General features: G+C 36.2%; 1 protein-coding gene across 1 annotated transcript; it reads right to left on the reverse strand.

Annotated features, from left to right (window-relative positions):
• Positions 1-253: 253 nt before the first annotated feature.
• Positions 254-7909, reverse strand: LOC133316109 (RNA demethylase ALKBH10B). The gene is made up of 8 exons (XM_061517817.1): positions 6809-7909; positions 5926-6048; positions 5461-5558; positions 5216-5333; positions 2708-2803; positions 2444-2556; positions 2195-2349; positions 254-1206 (listed from the first exon to the last, which is right to left on the reverse strand). Exons 1-8 carry the CDS (start codon positions 7431-7433, stop codon positions 546-548), a joined length of 1989 nt encoding a protein of 662 aa, XP_061373801.1. The 5' UTR covers positions 7434-7909; the 3' UTR covers positions 254-545.
• Positions 7910-10470: the final 2561 nt, after the last annotated feature.

Raw genomic sequence — 10470 nt, forward strand, 5'->3', positions numbered from 1 at the left:
CCTGTTATTTATGTATGGTAATGTAAGAGTTATTTTTTAGAGAAGAATATTATTATTTTTCAAAAATTCCGTCCAAAAAAAATATTACCACTAATACAAACACGCATTTAATAAGCTGATGATTTCATTTTCGATAGAATACGTCACCAACTTCAAATTGATTTCAAGGCATATCAGCAGCAAGATGAATTTCGAAATAATAGTAATAATAACAATAAAGATAGGAAAAGCAAAAATTAGAATTAAGAATGGGTTTACCTTAACGTAAAGAGTTAATATAGTAAGACAACAAAAAGGAATCGGAGCAAACAAAGGATTTTGAAGAGAACCAAAAAGTTCTGCAACCTTCCCTTGTTCTCTCCTTAGCAGTATGGTGATATCTCGAATGTTGCCGCGCTTTACATTTGCTTCAAACTCATGTCAAGTTCGCATCCTACCCCTTTCCTTTGATAAGCTTTCTCTCTCTCTCTCTCTCTCTCTCTCTCTCTCTCTCTCTCTCTCTCTCTCTCTCTCTCTCTGTTTATATATATAAAACCAGGCAAAGCTCAATGGTTTTCCGCAGCTTTGTCATCGCTATCCTGCTCTGCCTCAACTTGACTTTTATCCACATGTCCATTGCATTCTTGCTTTTGCATTTTCCCTTTTGGGGAAGCACTTGTACTATTATGATTTGATTTCCCATTTTCCTTTTCCACTATGGTTGGAGTTTCCACAGTCAAATTAGTACCTCCTGGACCTGGTAAGTGTTGAGATGAATTACCTGAGCCAGGTGGAGGTAAGAAGACCCCTGTGCCAGGAGCAGGGATTCGAGGAGGGGGATGCCGCGGCGGAGCCGCTGTCCATCCTGCAGAACCAGGTGGTGGGATAGGCACAGGTGCAGGAAATGGCATGGGAGGAACAACTGGAGCGGTAACAAACAATGGCTGCATCCCATTTGGAGGTGGAATTTGTGGTCGAATTGGCGGAGCTGGCAGTACTCCAGTTGTTGGAACCGTGGCATAATGCTTGGGGCCTAAATGATGACGCATGTGATTGGGAGATCGGCTTGATGGTGGACCCCAATGAGAAGCAAGACGTTGAGCATCACTTGGCAGTGACTTTCTTGGTTGGGACTTTGTGAAAGTAACAAGTATGCGTTGTTTACGGATTGAAGGAATAGCATGTTTGGCAAAATCAGTGGATTTCCCTTGCATAGACAGAAGGGACCTACAGAAGCCAAAGCATAAAATCAAATCAGATTTTAAGCATAGAATCTATCTCAATAAGGGTAGACGAATTTCAGATTGAAGTATGACATCAAAACATGTAGCTCTTCCCTCACATACTGAATTCTGCACACCCAGAATGCATCATACACAATAAATAATACTGCAAGAACCTACTCTCACACCAAAATAATAATAATAATACTAATATTATAATAATCAAAGTCAGCATGCCCTACAAGGGTTTTCCAACTTAACAATCACCTCCATGAACAGAATGATCAAAAACTTCTTAAGTTCCACAGGAGCTCATTCATAGACAAGTGGGCTCCTTGTAATAGGTAACAGTTGAAACTTGAAAGGTTTCTAATTGTGAAGACACAACAATGAGAAAGACAACAATTGTGAATTACATATGAAGTTACCAGAGCCAAATTACAATTATTAATAATTAATAATGTAGTAGAAAAATAGATGCCATCTCTAAGAAAGAGAGAAATGAATTTGTATGCAAAGAACTGCAGATGTTAATATACACATTAAAATAGAATTTTTATTTTGATTGGAAAAAAACCCAAAATTCATAGAAGTTGAGGCATAAGGTCTCCAGACATACGCAGGTAAAATAAAGGAATATATTATCAATTACAAAATTCGAAACTAATATCTTTTACTTCTAAAACCATATATTCATAAACAAAAACTCATGAAAAAAAAAAATGTCTTCGTCCATGTGCATTTGGAGATGCTATAAAGCCAATCAAGGCAATTCACTCAGGAAGAATTTACTCAACCAAATACCTACTAAGGACTGATCTAACCACAACCTAGACTACTAATAATTTCTATAGAGTAAGACATTTCTTTATTAAAATGCCACAAATTTATTGGTATCCACAAGGCAAAGATTATACTATACACAAAAATAATATTAAAATACAAACATCAGATGCATTATCATAGAAAAAGACAAGGTCAACCGGCATTACCCCGGGATGAGTGAAAGCGTGTGAGTGCCCCTATAATCCCCAGGATGGTCTGAGGCAATTACTCTTCCAAAAGTCATTTCACATTCTGTCAGGAAAAGGATATGAACAGGCCTTCCATACCAAGGTGGCCAATTGTGGGGCTGTGAGTGATCACCCTATATACAATTGTGATACCAGGTTGCCTTAGCAAATTTGATGCCAATATATAAAACCCAACCAAATACAAAATACAACAAATCAAGAATCAACCTCATTATAGAAATCCACGATGCAAGCATCAGGCTTCACAGTCATAACTTGCGAGGAAACCATGCGCTCAATAATATCTTGAAATGAGGAAGGGATGGGTTCTGCATTTATATCTGCCAGATTCAATTTGTGGAATTTAAACAATCATTATCACTGTGGTAATAGACAGATAACGTGGCTGCAAATAAGAAACGAGTGAACTATAGTAGATTGGTATCAAAAGAAGATCACATGATATAAAATGCCTTTGGAGGCCCGTCATACCATCTGGTGGTGCATCAGCGATGGGAACACCCAATTGAATCATCTCCCTTCCATGCCCTTTCATGGGCCTTCTCGAAACAACATATGTCTGACTTCCTGCTTTCAAAAAATATTTAGAAACTAACAAATATTTTAAAAAAAATAGTTTTACATAATCTGTGAAATGGTGACAACAAAGCAGAAATTATTTACCAGCAAGATGATATAAGTTCTAACAATGATACATCAACATTTATGTATTGCAAGTGCACAGTTATCAAATTGAGCATCAACCAACACGCCAATGTCAGATAAAATACAGTGATAGGGTGATATCTATTCTTTGTGCTCCTTCTCTCTCTTCTTCTCATTTGTCCCTAGCAAACCTTATTGCCCAATTCCTGTGTTGTATGCTAATGTGTTCTCACAGCTCCTCAACAAATTTTTATCATTACAAACATAAAATTAATGGTGGTGACTGTCATAGTAAATAAATAAATAATAAGACCTAGACCAATATTCTTAGGCATATAGATGAATATCACAAGGGTCACAAAATGTATATTAAAATAAGTATGATTTACATTGAGCAAACTTAAGTCATAACTTATGACTCATGTACTACTCTACAGTTGTTAGTCACTGAGAAATAGTGCCAGCTGGTTCTCTGTCCAAGACAATTCAACTACTAATACAAAACAAAGACAGAAAAATAAATACAAGTCAACCACCTTTTTACCCAAAAATCTCTAACTTCGAGAACATGGGCAGGGAGGCTGTGATAGATTCAACAAGAGATAAGAGAGAATAAGGAAAGAATACCAGCACAACATAGCATTAAACTGGAAAATATGGAGTCCAGTATACCAAGTTTGACAGAGACAGCAAATTAAAGCTGAAGATGAGCAGAAACAAGATAGCAAAATGGAAGATTAACAAGAATGAAAGCAGAGCCCTTAGAGATTCTCTGAGTATCTCCCAAGGCCAGTCCAAATACACCCAAAAATGACCAAAAATGCCTACAACCACCTTCCTCTCCTTATTTAACCACCCCACATTCCCATTCGATTTAGCCATATTCTGCTGCAGCATTTTGAGTGCTGACTCAGCAGGGGTCCATACTCTCATGTGCTTGTTCTAGTGTATAACTTGATTGGCCAGTCCTTATTTAGTTGGGCCGTACTATCAGGCTGTCATGTATATGGCCACACCTATTTACTATCAATCAAGTAAAATTGGAAAGGGAAGCTATCAAGTGGATTTTTATTGAAGTCAGAGAGGAAGGGAGAGAGAGAGAGAGGTCAGAACAATTGATTGATTGCGAGAGCGAGAAGAGAATCAGAGAATTATAGGGCTTGTTTGATTGTGTTTTGGATTTTTTGTTCTTAAAACTATTTTGTAGAATAGTTATAGAAACAGTTGTTTTTTGAGATTTTTTTGTTTTGAAAATTAAAAACCAAAACAAAAAACAAAAATAACCCAGACATATTCTCTAAATTTGATTCTAAAAAGAGTTACAGTTTTAAAACATTTTTTACAAAACAGGCCTTACCAAACGGGTTTTTTTGTTTTTTTTGTTCTGAAAACTAAAAAACTGTTTTTAAAAACAGTAATCAAACAGAGCTATAGGAAAGGAAGCTTCTTCTTCTTTATTCCCTTCAGCCATTTGGCCTTTACAACAAAGATTTAAATGCTAAAATGGTAAAGACAATTAATGCTATCCCGAATTGATACCAATCAGGATTAATTGGTACTATTCTAATCTTTTTATTAATGAATGCTAATAAATGTCCAACACTCCTTCCCTCGTCAAACGTGATTTGTCCTCAAGCGAGACGCAGCATGTGGCATGTGAAATGGGTCAGGTGGATCCTGTTTGACAGGCTGAGGCAGTAGGGAGTAGCCCTACACAGCACAAAGACCCTCCAAATATAAATGGGCCAAGTTCATTGGAAGGTGGCGGCCGCTGGGAACCATGTATCAGAAGACCAGGTGCTGGGGCTGTGGGTCGGAGGTCGGCCTTGAGAGACTCATCCCTCTTGTCTAGTAAAACAATGAGGGTTTCCACTGTCAGTCGTTTGTTCCAGAACATGGTGAAAGAGGCCTACAACTCTGAAAATCTGGCATAATTCTGCTATGGCCTCCTCATTCTCTTGAGACCGTGTCACAGGCATGATGAAAGTCAGAGTCTATGAAAGCACCAATATGTTAAATGGATTTTTATTGAAGTCCAAGGGAGAGAGAAAGATGAGAACAACTGATTGATTGCGAGAGAGAGAGAAGAGAATAAGAGAATTATAGGAAAAGAAGTAATTTCTTCTTCCTTATTCCCTTCAACCATTTAGCATTTATAACAAAGATTTGAAATGCTAAAACAGTAAAGACAATAAATGCTGTTCCTAATTGATACCAACCAAGATTAATTCATACTAATCTAACCTTTCTAGTAATGGATGCTAATAAATACCTAACAGAAACCATGATAGAATCGTCCATTATGAAGATAGAACAAACATATAGAACACTTACCTTGAAATTGTCCTCTTTTCCCAGAAGCCCTTAGATCATTGACCAATGAAAGAAGTTTAGAAACTTCAGTGCCATCAAATAAATCTTCATACAACTTCAATCCATCAACCACATTCACCTGAAAATGAAAAAAAATTAAAATAAAATGAAGGTACACCTTAAAAAGAAGAAAATTATGAGAAGGTATATACACAACCCGAAACAATGACATGAAGAGAAGTGAAGAATTATTTAAAGGGCCCTACCGTCTTCCCATCAAACATTTCATTGCCAATAAAAGTTTTTGCTATGGTAGAAAGATTTTGGCTCTGGTGTTGAGTTTCCATAGAATGTGAGTCATTCGCTGGGAAAACATTGTACAGGAGTTAAGTTTAAATGGTAAACAAACATAGAACAAGAAATCTGCATAGAAAACTATGTTTATAAGCTGACTCTGATCCCATAAGTACATGAGATGTGACTCTATCTGGGTATGGTCTAAATCAAGCAAGGGAGTAAGTACTTAGATTCTTCTATTCGGCACACAAATTTATACGCATATTGCATGCATGTGACAAAGACAGGGGAAAAAGTGTAAACTGTACAGAGTCTGAGCATTATTCACTTAGTTCCTAAACTTCATGCATGCAACTAGCATAGTCTGCTGCCCTCTACTCTTTAAGTTCAATAAGATATATCTTCACTCAAATCATAATCAGCAAGAACAAAACCTTTAGAATTTGATATGCATCCATCATTTACAACCACAGCTTCGGATTCTGAGTTGGACAGAGACCCTTGAGAACTCCCTGAGTTCTTCAAGTTGCCATCAGTTTGATGCTTTGTTATAATATCTGCTCAAGAAAGCAAGAGAGCAAAAAATTTAATAGACTGCAGGCAATGGTAGTGTACTAATGATCTGTGAACTTATCCATTCCCTTGTCATTAATCGAACAGCAGGAGACACAAGATCATAAGAAACAAACAAAAAAAGAAGCCTTAATTATAAGATTCAAGATCAACAATTTAAATATTTTGTCAGAAACAATTGGTACTTCCATCGTTGCCTTTCACCACAAAATCCAGTATGATACTATATCCCACTAGTACCTAGCCTTTCCATAATGTCTATGAAAGAAGAGGTTCTTTACTTTCCCCCTATCCAAGTTGGCATTGCTAATTACTTAGATATTAACACATGCATAAAATGATCTCATTATCTCCACCGAATTTTCTACAAATTGTTGCTATCAGGCCCTACAAAATAATATATGGCTCTATCTGGAAGACCAAAAGTGGGCACCAAAAGAAGCCAAATTGAATAAAACTGCTATCTTTTAATTTAAATCACAATGGTGCACTCAAATTATAATGCCTATATTCAGTATAATACAAGGATGAGTCAATTAATTATAACAAACGCACCAGAAACTCAATCTACTAACTAAGCTTTTAACATGTTTAGCTTCAAGAAAGAAAGGTTCAATCCAGTAATGTCACTATCACTTGGATTATAATGAATGCGACAATCTGAAGTAACAACATTCACCCAGTGGTCAAAGATTCACCGTGCTGTAGTATTTTAACATACAGACCGACTGACTCATTGTTTACCTTTCTTCTCCTCAGCAGATGCTAAACCCTTATCATCCATCTTCCCAACCTTGCCATCAGATTTAAGTTCTTCACTCTTCTCAGCAAGTGGAATGCCTTTCTCTGCACCTCCAGCAACCACGGTGTTCGCCTCATGACTATAAGACTCTACACTAGAATTATAACCTTCCTTTGCAGCCTCAAACCTATGCCCTTGCCTATATCCTGAACCAGATTTCCTAACATCCTTTGTACCTACTTTCACTGGATCCAGATACCTCTGCTGCCTCTTCCAAGCCACTTGCTGCAGTGCATACACCACTTCAGCCACCGAAAAGTATTGCTGCATAAGCAGCACCTGAGTCCAATTACATCTCCTTTGTTGAATGGTCCCAACGACCATATCATACTCGCCAGGGTCACCAACTACACGTAAATGATGACAAAGTGAATCTATGATCGCATTGGCAGCTGCGAATTCGCTTCGCAGCCAACCAATAAGACTATCCCTCTCATCAACATACCATTGCTGGCGGTAGTGTTGCTGGTGGATCTCACCACCACCGACAGCACCACTACCACCACCACCACCACTTGGAAACTGCATTTTGTCCTGTATTACCACATTTCCCGATGGCATTGCCATGAGAACTCGCTACCAAGAATCCACTACAACAGCATATAAAGCACAACCCAACACAACTAGATCTAAAAAAAGAAATAACACGAATAAACAGCTCAATTCAAAGGGACCCCACAAAATGAAAATGCAGAATTTAGAACAATTAAAGTAAAAAGAAGCAAACTTGTTTAGAAACAAGACTAAACCAACAGTGATTCAGGCCAAAAAAGAGTAAAGATAAAAAAAAAATAAAGAATTTGCAAAGCGATCAGGCAAAATTTGTTGAATTGGATTAGATCTAGCAATGGGGGTTTGAATGGAGTTGAGATTTGTTGAGTTGGAATGACGCAAAGGGAGGAGGAGGTTGAAGAATGAAGATCTAGGGTTAATGAAGAATTTGGGAATGGCTTATTGAGCACGCATGTGGCATGTGGCATGTGGCATGCGTATGTAAACTATGTATGTTATGTATGGTCTTAAATGGTGGCTCACATTCACAATCATAAGTCACGACACAACAAAACAACACTCTCTCTTTCTCTTTCTTATTTGTTAGGGTACATTTGGTACTGGTCGACTGGTGGGTGCTGAATTTGGATTTCTCAAGAGAATATTCTTGAAGAAAATGGGGGTTTTCGTCATTTTACTCTCTGAACCGGGATTGTTACGATATTAATTCTCTTGGATTTGTCTAATTATGGATGAGAAAGAATTGAGTTATACCTTATTCTTTTCAAACTTAATTTGTTAAGTACTTGATTAAGTTTGTTTGTTTGTTTTACTAAATTGACAAGTTCAAGTTCAATTTCAAGTTCAAATTTAAACTTAATTACTATAATGAGTTAAGTTCAATCTTAGATTTTGTATTTTTAAATAAGTTAAATTTAAACTTCAAATACTTGATAATTCCACCTTATTATCATGATTTAGTCACCGAAAATAATTTATTTTCTATAATTCTAAAATTATGTAATGTTAAAATCGAAAGAAAGACATTTTTATAATTTTTAATTTATTTTAAAATTATATTAATTTTGAAATAACCGGTGATAATCTTTATCTACGGAATAAGCATTAAACTATTATCAAGAAAGCTGTAACAATATGTAATCAAGCCTTTATTAGGAGATTCTGATCATCTGTAATCAAGCCTTTATTTAAGGCACCTTTATTAGGAGATTATGTTAATATGTTAGGATTATTAGGAGATTCTGATCAGTTTGTAATGGCTCTTTATTAGGAGATTCTGATCATCTGTAATTAAGCCTTTTTATTTGATTCTGATCATCTGTAATCAAGCCTTTTTATTTAAGGCGCCTTTATTAGGAGATTCTGATTTTTGTAATCAAGTCTTTATGTAAGGCTGCAATCTGTAAATGAAAAGTGTGCACTTCAATTCAAACAGTTTTTGTTATGGTATCATGAGCCTATCGATCTAGCTTCCTTATTTTTTCTTCTTTCTTCAATTTTTTTCAGCCAAGAACCATGGCTGATAGAACGTTCAAAATAACTGACCATCGGTCTCCTTTCTACACTCATTCATCTGATAGCCCTGGTATTCTCCTTACCACTGTCTTGCTCCGTGGTCAATCAAACTACGACAATTGGGCTAAATTGCTCAAAACTGCCCTCAAAGCCAAAAATAAGCTTGGTTTCATGACGGAGATATCATGGCCCCAAAGGATGACAAATCCGACGAGTTTTTTGCCTGGACTCTATGCAATTCTATGTTGAATAGCTGGATCCACAATACCATTGATCCTCAATTACAACCATTTATTAAATGTTTTGATACTGCCAAATAATTATGGGATGACTTGAAGGAACGTTTCTCCATCTCCAATGGTCCTCGTATTTTCCAACTAAAAAGCACTATGTCCTCCCTACGACAAAATGGCTCCTCTATGGCAGACTACTACACCAAACTACGAGCCATTTGGGATGAACTGGAGACTAGTCGGTCCCTACGCCGTTGCACAACAGGTGCTGCTTGCGAATTTACAAAGTCTGTTGCTGATGAAACAGAACAGAACCATGTGTATCAATTCCTAATGGGTCTTGATCATGCTACTTACGGTCATGTGCGCACCCAAATTTTGAATACCAACCCACTTCCTACCATGAACTGGGTTTTGCAATGCTCTCACAAGAAGAAACTCATTAGTCTATAGTCTCTTCCACTGCAGAACCTGCTGAGGCCTTAGGCTTTGCTGTGCAACGTCAACACTCCTCTATGGATGGCACTGAATCTTCCAAGCCCAAAGTCGTTTGCACTCATTGTGGCAAACCATACCATGATGTCACCCAATGTTACCAACTTCATTGCTATCCCCTCTTTTGCACTTCAATTCAAACAGTTTTTGTTAACTATTTTAATAATTATTATTTAAAAAATTTAGATTTTTGTCTTACACATAAAAGAAAGCGCCACACTCTTAGAACTATAATTAACCATTGCTTGCATTAGGACATGTTTTTAAGTTCAACGTGACGTGTGGTGGTGGGCTTGAAGTATCGCCACTATCGGAATAGCAGTATCATCTGGTTTTTGTATTCAAACACAAATTCGTGATATTTCTCATGTTTCATTTTCTTACTCGGAATTATTATTTCATTTCTCTCTCTCTCTTGGTCTTCGATTGTCTTCAATGTTAGGTAACTTTAATCAATATTCCGATTCCTCAAGCAAACGTTAATCTCTCTCTCTCCTCAATAAATACTTACATAAATTTGAATGCAATTAATTAATAGCGTGCAGTCATAATTAATTAGTTATTTTAGTTAATAGTAAATCACTCTCTTCATTTATATAATTATGACGTTAAAATTTCACTTAAAAATTAAGAATGTCATTATATACTCTTGGTTTTAAAGAAATATAAGTTTATCTAAGTCTATTATTTTCTCACTTCATTAATTCTATCTTATTTCACTCAGTAAAAAATTAAAAGAATAAAATAAATTTGAAAAATAATAATAATATCTTCTTAATTTTTTAAAATGATATGTTTTAAAAAAAATTATAATATTTAAAATATTAATTATTTAAAACGAATGAAAT

This window comes from Gastrolobium bilobum, unplaced genomic scaffold, assembly GCF_033153095.1.
Source record: "Gastrolobium bilobum isolate Gb01-03AN ecotype WA unplaced genomic scaffold, APGP_CSIRO_Gbil_v1 utg26468, whole genome shotgun sequence".
Lineage (NCBI taxonomy): Eukaryota > Viridiplantae > Streptophyta > Magnoliopsida > Fabales > Fabaceae > Gastrolobium > Gastrolobium bilobum.

Coding starts and splice junctions, on each gene's coding strand:
- LOC133316109 (XM_061517817.1), bottom strand. CDS start 7,433: ATGGCAATGCCATCGGGAAATGTGGTAATACAGGACAAAATGCAGTTT. Junction 5,334..5,460: donor AAATGTTTGATGGGAAGACG/GTAGGGCCCTTT, acceptor TTTCATTTTCAG/GTGAATGTGGTTGATGGATT. Junction 1,207..2,194: donor ACGCTTTCACTCATCCCGGG/GTAATGCCGGTT, acceptor TGGCTTCTGTAG/GTCCCTTCTGTCTATGCAAG.